Consider the following 19,473-nt stretch of genomic DNA (forward strand, 5'->3'; position numbering starts at 1 on the left):
CTGGCGGCAGTTCCAGTGCACTCTCCGGTCAGACTGACACAGGTTGACCTGCCGATCTAACGGCAATTGATGAACCACGTACAACCCAATTTTAATCCACGAGTACTACTCGCCTCAAAAACCTGTGCCTTTTGATTTTTGAAAAATAACTCTGTGACTCTTTGGACTATAATGAGATCATTTCTGTTTTCAACATTAAACCCAGGCGTTTGCATCTTGTTTTGTAGAATGAAAACAACAAAGGTAAGCCTGTTGTTTAACTCATTTCCATGATTTTTGCTCGGGAAGTGATTTAACTAAGTGGTGTGTTGTGTATAGATATATACCTTATAGGTTAAGTTACATTGTTTAATTTAAACGAGATGCTATTTTTTGGCACAAAAGCTTAATTTCCACCAGGCTGATTGGACTGTATATGGTTGATTTAATATAAATTAGGCAGTGTGTTATTTATTTCAAACCGTGCTCTGCTGAGAGTTTTCATTATTTCAATTTCCTGTTACTTTTAGCCTACTTTATTTCAGGTGAACTGTTTTTGCACTAATGACTAGCCTAAATAAGACTGCCTGGCCTGGTTTGTCCAGCCTTTATTGAGCTATCTGTGTTGGTTGAACATGTTTAGACAGTGTTTTATTATTGCCTTCGACGAAAATTGCAAAGGAAAGATGTCACTGTTTTTGCAGATTGTCTATTCTTTTTTCTACTCTAAGGTTTAATTATTATTTAAGTCATTTTATTCTAGGATAAACTGTTGGCCCACTCACTTTTGCCCCGGCCCGCCCAAAATACATTTTCTGCCTACGCCCCTGAGTTGCGCTACTGTGTCTTATACTGTAGTCCATTAAAATACATCTGGCAAATATAGCACTGAAAAACACCTTGATTTTCACTTTATGTGGAGTGACTGTTTATGCTGCATCTTCTTCCCAAAGCGACATTTGGCATTCGTCCTCCGTCTGTGTGTGTGCGCGCGTGTGTTTAAGTGCACTCAACAAATGTAGGCATGTCAGAATTACAGTTATGCCGCTTACATAATGTAGCCTTTTTTAATGTTTGATGACAAGAGAGAGACTTAAGGAAAATTATCTAGACTAATAATTTAAAGGGGCAATCAGTAGGATTTTAAGTGTTTTATTAATCAAAATCAATGTCTGTATTCATAAATATGTCCTCGTTGGTGTCAAATGACCTCTGCCAGTGATCTGACTTTTGTTTGTAAGCTTCGAATTTCTCCTCTTTACTTACATTGAACGGGTAAGTCCAAGGAGGCATCCATATCGTTCCGCCGTATTGATAAACTATAATAACAGAGAGGGACAAAAAGCACTAGCCTACCAATGCGTTTCCACAACGCGTTTTCATTCAGAACACGTGAACCAGCTGCAACGGACAAGGAGATCAGTGATTACATAACGGCTACCGTAGTTGAAACACGCATTTGGAAAGGGGAGGAGCTAGTAAGCACTGTTCGTTTGAATGGAAAATACAATTCCACCACTAGATGGGGGTAGATCCTACTGAATGCCCCTTTAAATTAAATGTCCTTAATGATCAGCCTACTTATTTAGTCCCACAGCTGACATGGAACATTATTAACCGGTTCGGGAACTTAATTTTTTTGTTCTAACCGGTTCAGGAACGTCAACTTTAGGGTTGAACCGAAAACCGGAAACGTTAAAATACTGTTTGTGTTCGGAACTAACCAATTGGTAAAAAATTCTGGTTCAAAGCCCTGCTATTGAGGCCTATGAGATTAATTAAATTTTGAGTTCTCATTTGTGTGGATAACCAATCACAACAGACTGGGCCATCTTCATTTACAGAGTCCTTTGAAAAATATTGAACAATGTGGTGATATACAATGAATGAGAAAAGTGTTTTTTGACTTTGGATACATGTAAACCTCTAAAACAAAATTAGGAGCCTTTCAAATACAATAATAGGGGCACTTTAATTAAAGTTGCATTAACTTTAATTAGGCAAGTCAGAAATTAGCAGTGCAGTGCAGTGCAGTCCTGACTGTTTACCTGAATTTGAATACGTCGCTCTCTCCTTTGCCGACTTGTGGGCAAATAAATTTTCTTCTGAAAGATAAAACAAACACTTTAAAATTAAGCCGTACTGTAACCAAAAGCTTCAATAATGATGATTTCAGGTAAGTTCATTTCCAGAGCACAGGTTTGACTTTACCTGTAGATGTTGAAGGGGACTGACATTGCTGCTTTTGCTGTGGCGTTTCCCTCAAAGACTTGGTGCCAACCCAAGATTCCGCTGAAGGACACAAAAAAAGATTTTGACTATTGTAAAAAGTAAACAATTAAATACGGGTTGTACTAGCCAAGACCATTTAGGGATGGACGATTTGACGTAAAATCAAAACCTCAGTTAATTTAACATATGACATAGATTATGATTAATTAACTATTATTTTGCCTCATAGTTTACTGAAAGTTTGAACTGTAAATATGCTCAGATAGTAAAGGTGGGATACATTTTTCGATTGAAGGGGCATATTTTTTTATTTGAAAAGAATTTTGAGAAAAGAACAAAGTATTAATTGTTAAGGTTTTTAATTGAATTTATTGAAGATTATTTTGTTATATTCTAAAACTAAAATACCCTTTCAGTTTACAGTGTTAGATTTGTGGCTTATTTTTGTCACACGGTGACGATTCCAAGGGGCGGAACCAAAAGTAGGGAAGTAACCGCCGGGAGGCAAATCAAGCCGGATTAAACACAGGTGTGAGTAGCAAACAAAGCGGCTGGGGATTGGATGATGTGAAGACGGCATTTAAGCACTGCAATACCTCATGCTTTTTTGGCCCAAACACAATAACTTCAGTTTTATTTTCGTTAAGCTTCAAAAAGTTTGCAGCCATCCAATCCTTAACATCGTAAAGACATGCTAATAGAGTGTCAATTGAGCTTGAATTTAACTCACTCACAGGTAGATAAATCTGAGTATCATCAGCGTAGCAATGAAATGACACTTTATATTACGAAAAATAGCCCCTAAAGGTAGCATGTATAGCGAGAAAAGGATTGGAGCAAGGATTGAGCCTTGGGGAACTCCCCACGGAAGGTGTGAGCTTGAGGAATTACAGCTATCAATATTGACAGAGAAAAATCGGTCCGTAAGATAGGATTTAAACCATTTGAGAACATTGTCTTTTAGGCCAACACAATGTTCTAGGCGATTAATCAAAATCTCATGGTCCACCATATCAAACGCTGCACTAAGGTCCAGCAAAATTAAAATGACATTACTGCCATTATCCAGTGAGACAAAGATGTCATTTAACACTTTAACCAGCACTGTCTCCGTGCTGTGGCAGGACTTAAAACCAGACTGAAATGGCTTACTAATTGAATTTATAGTTATATATGTTTGAAGCTGCTTAAATACCACTTTTTCTAAAACCTTCGCTAAAAAAGGTAGATTTGAAATCGGTCTAAAATTATTTGGATCCTCTATTGCCAAATTAGGCCTCTTTAGTAACGGCAGAACTGTAGCATGCTTAAAAACTGCTGGGCAGGTGCCCTGGCTAAGACATTTATTCGTTAGATTCAGCACCGTAGTTCCTACACTAGAAAAAATCTGCTTAAAAAGGTGAGGTGACAAAACATCACCTTTAGAAGACGATGGCTTGAGATGTGCAACAATATCCGCCAAAGCTGGAAGGCTAATGAGATCAAATTCTCTCCATTCCGTGCTGCAAGGCACAGCTAAGTCACAAGACGGAGTTACTGGTAGTTTTGGTATTGTAGAGTGTAAACCAACAATTTTATCATTAAAGAAGTTCAAAAAGTCTTCACAGTTCAAAATAGAGGGATCAGGATACCTAGTATGCATAGGATTTATAACCGAGTTTATCACCTTAAATAAAATTTTAGGATCATTCACATGTTGAGCAATAACATTTGAGTAATACTTGTGTTTAGCATCTCTAGAGGCCATCTGAAATGTCTCTAGCGATTCTCTGAAAATCTCATAGTTGACCTGTAGTTTATGTTTTTTCCACCTCCTCTCAGCTTGTCTAGCATGTTGTCTAAGTACCCGTAGTGGTTCATTAACCCATGGCAAATGTTTAATTTGACCACTTTTTGCTTTGAGAGGGGCAACATTATCTAAAATATCAGAACAGACAGAATTAAACCGTTCCACAGACTCATCAACACTTAAATTCATCAAGGCCATTTCAGATAAAATAGAATCACCATAATCTTTGTACAAAGCAGAAAATTCAACACCAGTTGAGGAATTAATTTTCCGTGACCATATTTTTTCTGGCAATTTTTTCCTCCTATTCTTATGAAAACATACATTGAACAGCACTTGTTTGTGGTCCGAAAACACAACCTCATCAATCATAATGTCTTGGATGTGCAAGTTAAAAGATAAAACGAGATCCAATGTATGGCCCAACTTATGAGTTGGCCCTTTGACCCACTGTACCAGATCAAAGGAGTCAATCATATTTACAAACTCTCTAGAGACCGCATCCTGCCCACAGCACAGGTGCACCTTAAAATCCCCAACAATAAGAAAGCTTTCGTATTTTGTAATCAGCCCACTCACAAAGTCATAAAATTCATTCATAAAATCCTTATTTGACTGTGGAGGACGATACACAAGAGCCACTAACACAGGTTTAGTCAATATTGTCTGAAACGTTTGTAGTTCAAAGCTATTATACATTTCATTATAGATCGTCCGACACTCAATATCATTTTTAAAAATGGACATAAGGCCCCCACCTCGCCCAGTTAACCTAGGAGAATTCAAATAGGAGTAACCCAGTGGTAAAAGATCAACCAACGGCGTAAGATCTCCTACCTTCAACCAAGTTTCCGACAGAAAGAGGAAGTCCAGTTTATTGTTCGTAATAAAATCGTTGAGTATAAAAGTTTTGTTTCCCACAGACCGAACATTGAGTAAAGCCATTTGCATAATGGCATTTTCTTCGGTCATTTGCCGCTCGATGCAGACAGAGCGGAGATTCCGGAGCTCAATGCCTCTAGTACAGACACGTGACCGTCCCGAGTTTCTCACAAAGGTCGCGCCATCAAGCTTAATCGGGTAAATCCAACCACGCACGCCAGTCATAAAGCGCCGACAGACATCTCTTCTATCCGCAAGCGTTGCTCCTGTACGAAATATAACACTGCATTTTCTACCACCCATGGCCCGTTTCAGTTTCACAATGACACCGCTGCGCTTTCCACGCTTCCTCCATCGGCGTCTTCGAACACTGTGGGAGGAGCGGTACAGGTGCACGGGAATGTTCTCCAACAGGTACGGAGGGATAGAGCCCGATCCCTTAAAATCATGTTTAAAAGCCGCATCCACAGTCGCTTGGATCCTTAACAGTTGAGTCCGGTCATAAATAACCAATGAAGATGCATATTGACTAAACAGGTTATTAATAACAAAAATAACACAAAAACAGACACAGCAGGTAGACGGCATGCCATGAGCACCGGCGCCATCTTTTTTTATGACTAATCTATTAGCACTGATCCATTGTGTAACTAAGGTCAATTCTTTATTTAAGATGTTATTAAGTTGACCTACTGTTCTTGCAGATGCATATAATGTACTGTCATCTGCATGTATTGCCATGGTGGCATGTTCCATCACAAGGGGAAAATCATTTGTAAAGATAGAAAATAAAAGAGGCCCTAAACAACTACCTTGAGGCACTCCACACCTCATCTCTTCAACCTCAGAGTAACTACCATTAAAATACACAGTATACTCTCGGTTACTGAGATAACTCTCCATCCATTTAATAGGAGCTGCTTCAAATCCATAACAACATAATTTTTTAATTAATATACTATGATCTAAAACATCAAACGCAGCACTTAAATCCAACAAAACTATACCAACCAAATTTTCCTTATCAATTTCCGTTAACCAATGATCAGTAATCTGAGTCAATGCTGTAGTCGTGGAGTGACCCATTTTATATGCATGCTGATAAATTGTATTTAACCCATTTAATGCAAAATACTCCTGCATTTGATCATACACTACATTTTCCATAATTTTACTAATTACAGGCAACAAGCTGATTGGTCGGCTATTTTGACATGAAAATGGTTCTTTTTTTTTAAAGGTATAATTTTTGCTATCTTCCACTGCGATGGAAATACACATTTCAATAAACTTAAATTAATTATATGAGTAACAGGCAAAACAATTAAATCTGCTACCAACTTCAACAACCTAATCTCAAGGTTATCGAAACCCGAGGGTTTATCTTTACTCGCCCTTAATAATTTTATAACCTGGTCTACTGTTACTGTCTTAAATCTGAAATTACATTTTTTTGACTTCATTATATTATTTCTTATTAGTCCATATGAAATATTCCTATCTTGTCCAAGCTCCATGGCCTGTCTCAATTGTTCTATTTTATTTTTAAAAAATTTGCCCAAATAATTAGCAATATCATATGGTTTAGTGAGACAAATCCCATCAACTTCCAAACCTGTTGTATGTAATCTAGACTTCCTTCCCATTAATTCATTTAATGTACTCCATACTTTTGCATTATCCCTCTTAACATCCTTAATCTTTCTTTGATAATATGAACATTTTTTTAATTTATTTAGTTTTGTTACATAATTTCTTAATCTACGATATGTATTCCACTGTACCACATCATCAGATTTGATTGCTTCTTTCTTAGCTTGATTCCTTTGCTTCATATATTCCTTAAGCTCTTGATCCAGCCATGGAGCCGAGACATTTCTCACAGTTCGTTTTCTGATAGGAGCATGTTTATCCATCACTTGTACTATCAAATTATTAAAAACGGCCACAGCACTACTTGGATCCTGCTCTTTTATTACCTCGGTCCAATCCATACTCCTTACTTCTTCTATGAAATCTTCCTCTTTAAAGTTTTTAAAAGTCCTTTTACAAATAAATGTCTGACCTGATTTTGGTACCTTTGTTATTCTTTTAACCAAAATTAAATGATGATCGCTGCAGCCGACTGGAATAGAGACAGCCGCCGAACACAACTAATTTACATTTGTAAAAATCAAATCAATAAGAGTGGCTGAATATGCACCATCAGCTTTCAAATTTACTCTTGTATACTCAGTAACCACCTGCGACAAATTACATGTATTAGCAAATGAAAGTAACTTACTTCTTAATGTGCAGCTTTTAGATTTCCAGTCTATATTTAAATCTCCTAAAAAATATATTTCATTTCCTATATCACATACTCTATCCAACATTTCACATATTTGATCTAAGTACGCCATTTTGGCATTTGGCGGTCTGTAACAGCATGCAATCAGAACCGGTCTTAAATGTGGAATTTGTAATTGTAACCAGATTACTTCCACTCCTATAATAGTTAAATCCCTTCTAACTATAACTGGAATCTGTTTTTGAACATAGCAGGCTACCCCTCCTCCATATAAATTTCTATCATGCCTGTAAATATTATATCCATCTATGTTCAACACAGTGCTATTTATTGTTGAATCTAGATGTGTTTCTGATAAGACCAATACCTGTAAATTGTAATCCTGTATAATTTCTGGAATATCACTTACTTTATTCCGTAAACTACAAATATTCAAATGAGCAATTTTGAAACCACCTTTTTCCAACATAATATTTTCAACCATCTGACACCTGATCCTTTCTTATCCTCTCTTTTATTCTACTTTTAATATCACCTTGAGCTTCAACTAGAACATACACAACATGTAAACACCCACATAACAATGTCATCCACACACTCATACACTTAAACCTCTTCAACATTGTAACGAAATACATACTTTATTGCGTCAACTGAGCCTCGCCTGCTCATGACATATTATTTTTCTAAATTAAACATTATGTGGGCTTTATACAAGACTGAATTATTATTTTAAACAAAAAAAATAAATAAAAAATATCTATATATATTCATGTGTACAAAATTAAATTAAAGTAGCTTTCTTCCAATTAATCTTAACAAAAGCCTAGCCTTTACTCAAAATTTCTTTCATAGGGGTGTGGATCACTAATCCAATGAATTCCGTTATTGTCATGCCCTTACAGCTTGTCATTATAATTCATCAACTCTGTCCACTGTTATTGAGTCCAGGCTTTCGAATTCAGTTTATCAGTTTTATCATGCACTCACAGCTTATCATTACAATTCATCAACTCTGTCCACTGTTATTCAGTCCAGGTTCGATTATAGTTTTTACATACACTTCTGCTGCACTGCACTCCGTGAACTTTTTTGTCTCACCTTTAAAAGTTATGATAAATGTGGCTGGATGAATAATACCATGCCTCACCCCTGCGTTCCTCAGTTTACTCCTGATATCACGAAAGCTTGCTCGTTTTTTTGCCATCTCCGTCGTCAGATCCTGGAAAATCCTCAATTTCATACCACGAACTTGTAGAACGCCTTCTTTCTTTGAAATTCTTAGTATCTGCTCTCTCGTTGTAAACTTTTGTAGGCGCACAATCATCGCTCTACCTGTTGTTTTCTCGATCGGCCCAATCCTGTGTGCATTTTCCACCTCTGGCTCTGACTGCAGTTTATCCTGAAATAATTCCTTAAACAACTCGGACATATAGCTGGTCGGATTACCCTTTTCAATGTCACTCGTCAGACCATATACACGCAGGTTATATTTCCGACTGTGTATCTCAAGCCGCTCAGCTTTATCCTTTAACTCCTCGTTGGCTTTGCAGAGCCCCTCACACACCGACTCCAACTTTGTGATACGACTGTCCATATTCGACAAACTCACATCAACTACTCCAAGCTTTCTTGTGCACACAGCAATATCCTCTGTAAGAACATTTAGTTTATCCAACACCACGCTTATTTCTTCTCTAATCACAGCGCGTATCAAGGCTGGTAGTTCAAGCGTGTTATCTTCCCCACCTGCCATGTCACTCGTTCCACCGTGTTGAAACACTTTGTCAACTTGTTTAGACTGTGCTTTTGATTTTTTTGGAGACATAACACCTCTTGTAGTCTCTTACATTCAGTCTACTCGATTTTAGGCACTATTAACTTCAATTAAGCACCACAATATAACAAATTGTCAGAGCACGACGCTCACACCGTATGCTCAGCCTTTGCGCATGTCTGTGCTACATGCAGTTTTGTGCGTCCATGAGTACAGGCACGTGTGTGTGTGTTTGTGTGTCTGTCTGTCTGTCTGTCTGTACCTCAGTCAAAGCAGGAGTGGGCATTGCGGGCAGCTCCACGCTCCTCGGCAGCTCCACGTTCCTCTCCTTCCTCTTCCTCTTCCTCGGGGCTGGGGCCAGGGTGGCCTCCCTGGATGGCGTCTCCTCCACGGAGACGCAAAGGGGCTCCTCCCTGGTCAACGCCAGAACCGCGAGCGTAGCCGGAGCAACTTGAGGTGGTGGTGGCGGGGGTGGGATGGAGGACAATGCCGAAGGAGGAGGTGGAGATGGAGGCCTCTCCACCAGCGGGAGAACCTGAAGGACCTGTACTTGATCTTAAGACACATTCACACACAACAAAATGGCATCAGCACATTGATAGTCACAGGGCGACACACAGACAGGCAAGACTAAGTGAGTTTGAGTGTTGATGACTTAGGGCTGCATAACAACTAATCGCTTGCAGAATTAAAGTTTTTGCTGACATCATATATACGTGTGTATTGTGTATAATAAGTATGTATATATAAATAACTACATACACACACACGCATGTACATATTTAAGTAATATTTACATGTGTATATACATTTTTAAATTTATATACAATTTATATTAGACAAAAATTAATACTTAACATATACAAATAATTGTTTCTTAAAATATAACATGCATGTGTGTGTATTTATATATACAGAATTATTATACACAATACACACACACATGTATATGATGTAAACAATAACTTTAATTCTGCAAACGATTAGTTACGATTAGTTATGCAACCGCCAGTGATTCGATGACGTGCAGCATGCCAGTGATAGAGCAGATGGATTAGTGCTACAACGTGAATGTTAAGAGATGCAGCAATCAGGGCCAAGGAGAGTAGACATGCAAAAGTGTTTAAGCAAATCTACATTGCCACTACGCGAGTGAGGACGGCACATCTACCATCGATAAAGACGGCTACATCACCTGACAAACCTACCTTTGTCCTTCAAGCATCAACTGTAACGACTGATAAATGAAACCATTACAGTTAATACACAAATACTGACAGAAGAATATTAACATATTGAAAGCAAATGTTTGACACGTCGAGTGTGGTGCCAGTTACCCGTTTCTAAGTCAGTTGCCATCTGGATCAGTTCCTCATCCGTCACCTCTGTGGTGGGGGGCGGCACAGAGGGGCGCTGGTCTCTGACGGATGTAGACACCGCTATGGGGGGGGGGGGCGCAATGATTTGTTAATCCTGTACACTGAACCTCTGTTGTGTTTTAAAGAGAAAGAAATAGATCTACCTGGAACTGCAGGCCGTGCTGACGTGCTCATCAGCTTCCTGACCTCGGCCTGCAGCTTACCTGGGGCCATTGGACGTTTTCCAAGTAGGCCCGACAACATGGAAGCGATCGGCTTTTGTGGCGGCAGCGTGGTGGAAGCGGCCTTGCTGGGGCCACTGCTGGTGGTGGGAGGTAGGGGGGGAGCAGCCGCCTCTGCCGACCGCTTCTTGTCTTGGGCCAGGATGTACATCTTGGCGGTGGACATCGTGGTCCCAGGCTGCGGTGTCGTCCGCCGTAGGTACTTGACAAAGCTGCAAGACAACGATCAAAGATTAATAAGCATATCGACAAGTCACAGAACCCTAACAGTCCACTGCCCTTCACCACAACAGGACTTACTTCTGGTGCTTCTTTTTTTCGGAGCTGTACAGGTCCTTCAGGGTGACCTCCTTGTACTCCCCAAAGCCAACAAGCGCCTCGCCCTCACACCCGGGCTGAGAGGCGCGAGCCCGGGCCTCCTCGTACACCCGGTGGAACCTCAGCTGCTCCACAAAAGCAGGGTGGGCGCACGAGTACCGGACGAGTGCGTCCTTGTTGGCCATAAGGGGGCTGTTGGAGGCACTTTTCTCCCGCTCCCGCTGGTGGCTGGCAACCAACTGCGTGGTGTAGCCCACGTCGTTCTCCAGGAGCCAACGGAACGTTTGACCCCGGTACATACCAAACTGAATGCTGTAGCAGCCCAGCACCAGCATGCCGTTACCAGGGTCACCGCCCTTGGAGACGACGAGGGCCTGGGCCTCTTTCTCCACCTCCTCCGGCTTCTTGGCCTTCGCAGCAGCAGCAGCGGCGGCGGCGGCGGTCCCGCGTGGCCCCTTAGCGGCGACAAAGGCCACTGCCTCACCAGAGGCCCGCATGACGAGCTGCTGCGATTGTGTTACTTTAAAGTTAGCAAAAGCCATATCTACAATGACAAGAAATGACAGCACAGAATTAAACGAGCATTGCATTAGGCCAGCATTACAGGTTAAACTACATGTTAATTGCCATATTAACAGGAATATCACACATAAGATTAATGATATACTAGTACTACACACATTCACTATTAAAACATTAACGTTAACAAATTAACATAACGTGACACAACAGGTAAATAATGACCCCAGGATTAATCCCCTATGCATTGGCAGCCATTAACTCATTCACCGCCAGCCTTTTTGAGAAAAGTTGGCCACCTGCATTTTTGTGATTTTAACAAAATTTTCACAAAATTCCTTGCAGGAAAAATTATTTTCTATAAATATATAAACATACAAATTATATCAAATTAAAGAACACACCCTCTGCTTTCAAACAAGCAATAAACAACAAACAAACAAACAAAATGGGGAAAAAACGTTTCATTATATATTTACTTTTTCCACTTAATTTAACCACTGAAATATGGATATTTCTCTTCAAAAATACAACATTTTGAGCAAAAAAGAAATTTATGTTAGAGATCAGACTCAGAATGACTATCAAACATAAAGAGAGTTAAAATAAAACGTTAGATTTTTTTACTTCCGTTTTTGATAAATTCGTTTTGGTGGATAAAAGCGGTATTAAACTTTCACTTTGAAATTCGTCCAGAAAGGCATACTTATTAGTTAAATATGAACTCATAAATGACAAGATAACTCGTCAATGGCGGTGAATGAGTTAAACAAACAGGCCTATTGTTAATGCAAAAAACATACACTTAAACTTTATATTTTGATTTCACGTGGTGATAATCTTAAGGGTTAAAGATACTAACTGTGTGGTTTAATTTTGTTGTCAGAGATAGTAGCGTGTTTTAATTAACTGTATCATCCTAGCTACAGCCCCATTCATTTCATGTAAACAGCATCCAGTTTATGTTACATTACATGCTAGCGATCTCTCAAAATGTATTTCATCTTTTATCAAACTATCTGGTTATCTTCCTTAGACCCCGTAGATGTAGTTACAACAGTTTGAAATCGAAATTCGCCGTTGACGTTCACAACTTATTCGATAATGCTAGTTACTCGATAATTAGCATAACCGGCTAATTCCGTATCTTTAAATATCAAAAGCAGCGCTTGACGGGAAGACGTAATAATACATCGACATATTTAAAAAAAAAACATCGAGTAATGTCAGTACATTCGTAATATTCTATTTATTTTTGTTTTACTCACTCGGTGGAAACACTCCATCTATTTCCGGTCTGTATAATCATACCAGCTGCCGATAGGTCCAAACGTAGACAAACGTAGGAAGAACAAGCTGCTGATTGGCCCAAACGTAGAAAGAACGTAGAAAGAACGTAGGAAGATCGAGCTGCTGATTGGCCCAAACGTAGGCAAACGTAGAAAGAACGTAGGAAAATCGAGCCGCTGATTGGGCCAAACGTAGGAATTGTACAGAGACCTTTGCTGGACCGAGAGTGCTTCCAACAGCGCATTTAACGACCCGGGTTCAATCCCCGTCAATGCCCGTGTGGTTCTCTTTTGTTTCTACTTTCTCTGTATTTTTTATATACTGTACTTTTTAAAAATAATAGAGATCTTATCTTTTAAAAGTCAATTTGTAGGTTACTAAGTAACCTATATAATAAATATTTAGCAGATGAACTTACATTTAAAGTTTTTTTTATTTGGGGGTACATTTCAAAAGCTGCAACTTGAGTGGAAAAAAATAACAGGTGAAAATAAAACATAAATATATTGTTCATAAGTGTAGTTGATTTAAGCAATCATATGCTAGAAGTGTCTAATCTCATAATGTTAGCTGCCAAAGATGTTGACTGGCAGTGAGGAGAGCACTGGCATCTATCAGCAGCACAGCTTTACCCCTGCAGATGAACTGTTCTTGTAAGAAAAAAATAGGGTCATTGAGAGCATTATGGGTGGAAAGCATCTCCATTTCTGATTTTACAGTAGTACAATGAATGATTGTGTCAAATTATATATGGTACACATATTCTTGACCAATCATTACTACATGACATGTTACACAAAACATTTTTGATGGCAAATGATTTGTGCATTATAGAGCATTATGTTATGAGCATCATGCATGAGGCTGTTATTTTATAGCTTTATTCTGTAAATAAAAAGACTTGTTAATGTTTAATGTTCATTTTACTTTGAACATACTGTTGCCAGTGAATAACATAAATTTAAATCTACAGTAAGTTACTGGCAAACAGCTGACAGTAATACTGTCATTTCTACAGAATTTTTGAACAGTGTAGTGTTAGGTGTTAAAAGATAAACAGAGTTTTATGAATGGTTTCAGGAGGATTAGTTGAAGAGAGGCCTGAGGTATAAGCACATTTATACTGTAAGTCTATACTGTAAGTCAGTACAAGCCTACTTGTGTGGTGAACAATTATTGTCTGCAGGACACTAACAATCTTCTCTGGGATCACAGGCAAAAAAGTGTTTTAACTCATTACAACAAAATGCCAAGAGCATACCATCACATCATTATATTGTGTTCCTTCAGACATGTAAACACCATAAATAATTTTTTTAAATTTCAAGAAAAATGTAACAACTAGAGAAAGATACAAATACTGTAGATCTTTAAAATAATGTGCATTTTTATGAACACCAAGCATAAAAAAATCAATGACTGTACTTGACTTGTGTGTGTTGAATATTTAAATTAAATCTCCTTTCTGTATGACAGACAATCTGAATTATATATCAATACATTGCAATTATATGGATTTAGATACATCTTAAATTTAGATACAAATTTGACTGCTGTGGCTATTCTTATATTGGGTTAGTTAAGATTATACATTTATATTTAACTTTTGATAGGCCTATAACACACCATATTATGAAACACATGTCTATATTGTATTAATTATTATTGTAACAAAATGAATTTTTTTATATATAAGTTGATTTTCTTTAATTGTTAGATTAATAGTGGTTAATAAAGTCGAATAAAATGTCAAAGCGTCAGCTGTAATATCATTGCATTTACATTTCAGTGTTAGTGGAAGTCTAGTTAAGCAACAAATGAAGCTTAGCCTGACAGTTAGCCTGCTCCGGACAAGGCTAGTTTCCAAGCATAAGTTTCCATAGTAACCGGGGTTGAACTAGTTCAAGTTTGTTTTATGAAACGAAATCCACTGGTAATAAGCCAGACTTAAGAAAATAAGCCTGGCTTATTCTGTAATCTAGTTTTATGAAACAGCCCTCCGGTGAATCAGCTTTTTGAACCGGTTCAATGAGCCGAACTGTCCGAAAAGAGCCGGTTTGCGGAAATGAATCGGACTTTGCATCACTAATGCACCACACAGATGTTAAAGGCAAGTCATGGAAGGGCCTTGCTCTGCAGGGGCATGTTCAATGTCACATCGGTGCACAACGTTTTGCCACGGTTTCCGGGTTGAACGACATGTTTCCTGGAAACGGTGTGCAACGGAATGCAACAGGTTTTAGAAGCGTTTTCTCTCGTTTGGTGGGTGTGTCAGAAATGTCAGCCCAATCAGCGGCAAGATGTATGAAACCACGCGGTAGGAGACAGCTCGCTCAGTGGGTTCAAGTTAGAATGTTGTCTTTCATTCTGGACGGCCAGGTCAGTGACTGTAACATTGAGGGTATTTTACAGTATTAAACACATTTATAACGATTTCATAAGGCTTCAGAAACATTTAAAAAAAGAATACAAAGAATGGCCTCTCAGCTACCGTAGTTGCAACTCTTGCGTCATCACAACAGGGGGTTCAATGCATCACCGTTTCTGTTTAATAAACGTTGTGCAACGTTTCATCGGGGCTGAACGCAGACCAGGTTTCAGTCACACAGCACCTGTCTTCAATTGTCAAGTAATTAGTTTTTAATGGCATTAATTATTATGTTCAGGTGACGTTTATTAGGATAGGACACGAAGTCTGTGGAATAATGGCCCTCCATGAGGTCATTTTACAAAAGTACTTTGAGTTTGGCATTACCTTCAGAGAGTAAAATATTGATCACTGCAGTCGTTGTTCAGTAAACTTTATAGGAATCAATCCCTGTAGTTTTTTTACTGGAACACAAAAGGTGCTTTTGTTAAGTGATTTCTGCTTCATTCTGTACCTGAGCTGCAGTGTTAGTCAATGAATTTGACTAAATTTTGGTAAAGCTTCTGCAGATCAGACTTCATTGACCCCAAAAGGTAAATTAACCAAAATGACATTTTCTGTTCAAAGACAGGGATATAACAGCATGGATGTCAAGTAATGAGTAATTTCATTTGATTGTGTAACAGAACACTTCATGCTCCGCAAGTACAAATTGTATGTATGCATTTAGAACGTAGTAGTGCCTTTTAAGAAAAGCAAGTTTACTGAGCAGTTTTACTTCATGGCTGAACTACAACAGAATCCCCATGTAATTGTTAAACAAAAAATACAGAACACCACAAATGTAAACACTTTAATCAGGTAAATGTACAAACACACGTGTACACATCACACAGGGGTCTCCCTATATACCTGCTCATATAACAATTGATTTTTAACATGCCATCAAAGCAGGCTTTATGTGTACTAATCTTTCTATTCTTTTGATGTACCCTCCTAGAAACCTGGCGAAAACACCAAATTTAAATCCTAACCCCAGTCGTCACATTTTGACTGTGCCTAAACCCAAAGTCAGGAAACATCAAAGGCATAACCCTAACTCCCTATGCCTAACCCTGATCCGTCTGTTGATCTGCTTTTCTCACACCACGGGTTGCAAGATGTGGTTGGGAACCGTGGTAATCTGTTTTTCAGTGTATTCCATGTCTGAGGCATGCAACTTTCAATCCAATTTGGACCACCTTCCTCTTGATATAGACTCAAAGGTTGTTGATATGTTTCGCCCTCTAGATAAAACTTTCAGGTAAAATTTTGTGCAGTTTTATGCAACAACTCCACATGTGCATGAGTCATCTCCAGTCAAGCATCCAATTAGCAGGATCATTACAACATGTGGGTTCCACATTGAGAAACACAAGCAGAAGTTGAGAAAGGATGCCCAAAGCTACTTCGGACATGTCGACGATCTCACTGGTAAGACAATTACGAGAACTACTGCGAGAATCGAGGCTGTGTTCTTAACTTTTCGTGGCTTTCCTATGAAGTTGAGTGCAAGTGATTTTTTCAGGAGAGACAACATGGAGATTCTCTTTGAAACTGTTCCAATGTTTCTTCCTTTCCGAGATAACAACCAAGCGCAGATAGCAAATGTTCTGGCACAAATCTGGCTTACATTGGGCTTAATTCGGGCTCTCTTTTGTTCACACCCTTGTATGAAACAGCTTTCTGAGGAGTTGTGGTATGAGTCCTGCCAGCCAAAGGCAAAAGGTACCTTTTTTGGTTGAGGGCTTGAGTTGGATCTGCCAAAAAAGAGTAAATAGTCGGCTGAGATCTGGGTAGGTTCTGGTTAGCCAAAAAGCAAAAAAAAAATCCATGCTGTTCAGTAAAACAAGATGTGGGGTTTCTATTTTTTTTTATAGGTCTATACCAGGGGTCCCCAACCTTTTTTTCACCACGGACTGGTTTCAGCTTTAAAAAAAATTTCGCGGACCGCGGGGGTGATTTTGGGAGGGGGGGGTTTGATGTCGCTGAGTTGCTGTTCAAATGTGCTGAAAATCCTCCTTTTCAAAATGTACGTTTTAAACGGAAGTAAAGATAACAACCTAACAAGCTTTATTTAGGCTATAGTATATTTTCTATATACGTCTAAAACCATATTTTAACTGTTTGTTTTTTACTTTGATTGTTTTTACTAGTTTGCCTGCCCATTTAGTCTTAATAATTAATGGAACCTAAACGAATTTGGCTTGCTGTTCTCGAAGGCAGCTCGAATCCTGGTCGGGCTCGAGACCCAATTCCAAGTAACAGAAGAGAAGAAAAATGCAGTGAAGGAGGAGAGATGACAGAAGAATTGCGGCTGGGCGCAGAGGCACGGAGACTCACGTTTACCATGATTGATTGACAAGTTTAGGTTCCTTTCAAACCTACGTTAAAAGTCTAGCCGTTAAAATATTATTAGCCTAATAGTTTATTTTGATCATGGTGCTACAATCGATAGATAATTCTGAAGTTGTTTTAAAGAAGAATAAAATGATTACTTTTCAGTTTTTTTGCGCTGTCACACAGTTGAACGTCTCCGCATATGTACATCATTGCGACGTACATTTGCAAATGATTCATAAAGTCATACCTCCGCAATTCTTTGATCAATTGTGTTTTAGAAGTACTGTATGCTCAAACTATGACAGCAATGTGATCGCTGATGCGCTGGTAGAGAGAGAGAGGCGGAGAAAAAGAGAGAGAGCGCGGCTCTGTACAAAAGTGGAAATGATCGATGTTATTTTATACAATTTTTTTTCGGGACGTTCTTGCGACCCGGTGGCAACTTGTCCACGACCCAGTACTGGGTCGCCACCCGGTGGTTGGGGACCTCTGGTCTATACCATTATTAGGTTCATTTTATCGAACCAGTTTTAATAACATATAGTGTGTTTCTTGCAGTTTTAAATTCCTTTAAAATGCTGTTGCAGAAACACACCAAAAGCTATTTAAAATTAGGACTACAAAGTAATGAACCCTGCACAGCCTTCTTTTGTAATATTATAACATCACTTTCGGCTGTAAAAAAAAAAAATTCTCTTTAAAACCATATTCTAAAGTCCTATTGTTTGACCTTGCAATGCTTTTGAATGGTAGACTTTGAAAATAGGTTTGTGAAAAAAGTGTCTTTTAACTCTTTCCCCGCCATTGACGAGATCTCATCAATCAAGAGAAAAAGCTTCCCCCGCCAATGACGAGTATTTCCGTCTTTCCGCAATACCGCTATTATCCACCAGGTGGCGCCCTTCCGCAACTTTTTAAACCCGGAAGTATTGCCCTCTGGCAAGCTGCTGCATGTCCGTGTCTGTTTTAAAAGATCGCTCTGAATGGGATCTCTATGAAAATTTGTCACAAAAATGGAATTATCTCTGCTTTTTGCTCAAAATGTGGTGTTTTTGCAGAAACCTACCCATATTCAAAAGCTGATTACAAAAGAACTACTCAAGGTAGGATGAAACGTTTTTTTTTTTTGAAAGCAGAGGGTCTGTTCTTTCATTTGGTATATTGTATGTTTATATATCTGAAGAAGAACATTTTCTGGAAGGCATTAAACTTTGGTGAAAATCATGAAAAACACTGGCGCTGGCTGGCAACTTTTAAAAAAAATGCTGGCGGTGAAAGAGTTTAAGCAATGTCATATTTGCTTGTAATCTATATAAGATTTTTACTGTTACAGTTCGTTATCATAGTATAATAATCTTAGACTCATTTTTGAAATTAGAGAAATTTGGTTTGGAGTCGGACCATTTTATAGCCTGACGTTCTCATACTCAATTCTAGTCAGAATTTGAGTCTTAGGGCCCTATAATTTCCGCGATCACGGAATCGCGGACGGAATCACGGAATTGGCTAATTAACACGGAATCTAGTATTAACGCGGAATTTTGCGGAATTTTACATTTTTTGAATAAAATTATGTTTTTGTGTGGGAGACGAACGTATGTCTGGGGAAAATGCAGACCGGGGAAGTAAATCTGGGCGACACGCCCCCTCCCGTCGTTTCAGACCCCCTCCAAAACACTGAAACCATAGAGACAGAGCGCCGTTATGCAAATTTGAAAACCACGCCCACCGGGGGGAATTCAATCCAACCGTCTCCATTGACTTTGTATTGCGAGAAGCCGCCTCCTTGTCATTTCTGGCTTATAACAAAAAACTGAATAATGCCTAAAAGCTGCTGTGTGACAATATGTACAGCTAACAAGCCAAATAACCCAGAAATAAGTTTTTATAAGCTGTCGAGCCGTAAAACCCAGTCTTTAAGGAGAATAAAGTGGATCGCCGACTACGTTTCCCCCTAGTGGACGCAGTTCTACTAATAGAAGTACTATGAAAAGTTGCCTGTATACATTTTTGTGTCTTTAGGCGCTCGTTTTTTGGGGTCGACAGC

General features: G+C 38.9%; 2 protein-coding genes across 2 annotated transcripts in view; both read right to left on the reverse strand.

The window, feature by feature from the left end:
- The window catches only part of LOC141368955 (uncharacterized), a 246,497-nt gene that overhangs the window by 109,294 nt on the left and 117,730 nt on the right, over positions 1–19,473 (reverse strand). The gene's annotated exons all lie outside the window — the stretch shown is intronic.
- Positions 9,218–11,450, reverse strand: LOC129445993 (uncharacterized). Its single transcript, XM_073874698.1, has 5 exons — positions 10,850–11,450; positions 10,472–10,761; positions 10,287–10,388; positions 10,158–10,186; positions 9,218–9,504 (listed from the first exon to the last, which is right to left on the reverse strand). Exons 1-4 carry the CDS (start codon positions 11,407–11,409, stop codon positions 10,167–10,169), a joined length of 972 nt encoding a protein of 323 aa, XP_073730799.1. The 5' UTR covers positions 11,410–11,450; the 3' UTR covers positions 9,218–9,504; positions 10,158–10,166.

The sequence above is a fragment of the Misgurnus anguillicaudatus genome, chromosome 12, assembly GCF_027580225.2.
Source record: "Misgurnus anguillicaudatus chromosome 12, ASM2758022v2, whole genome shotgun sequence".
Taxonomy (NCBI): domain Eukaryota; kingdom Metazoa; phylum Chordata; class Actinopteri; order Cypriniformes; family Cobitidae; genus Misgurnus; species Misgurnus anguillicaudatus.

Excerpts from the sequence above, each read along its gene's own strand:
- LOC129445993 (XM_073874698.1), bottom strand. The coding sequence starts at position 11,409 with ATGGCTTTTGCTAACTTTAAAGTAACACAATCGCAGCAGCTCGTCATG. Across the intron at positions 10,389-10,471 it reads AGCACGGCCTGCAGTTCCAG|CGGTGTCTACATCCGTCAGA; the intron begins GTAGATCTATTT and ends CCCCCCCCATAG. Across the intron at positions 10,187-10,286 it reads GGCAACTGACTTAGAAACGG|TCGTTACAGTTGATGCTTGA; the intron begins GTAACTGGCACC and ends TTCATTTATCAG.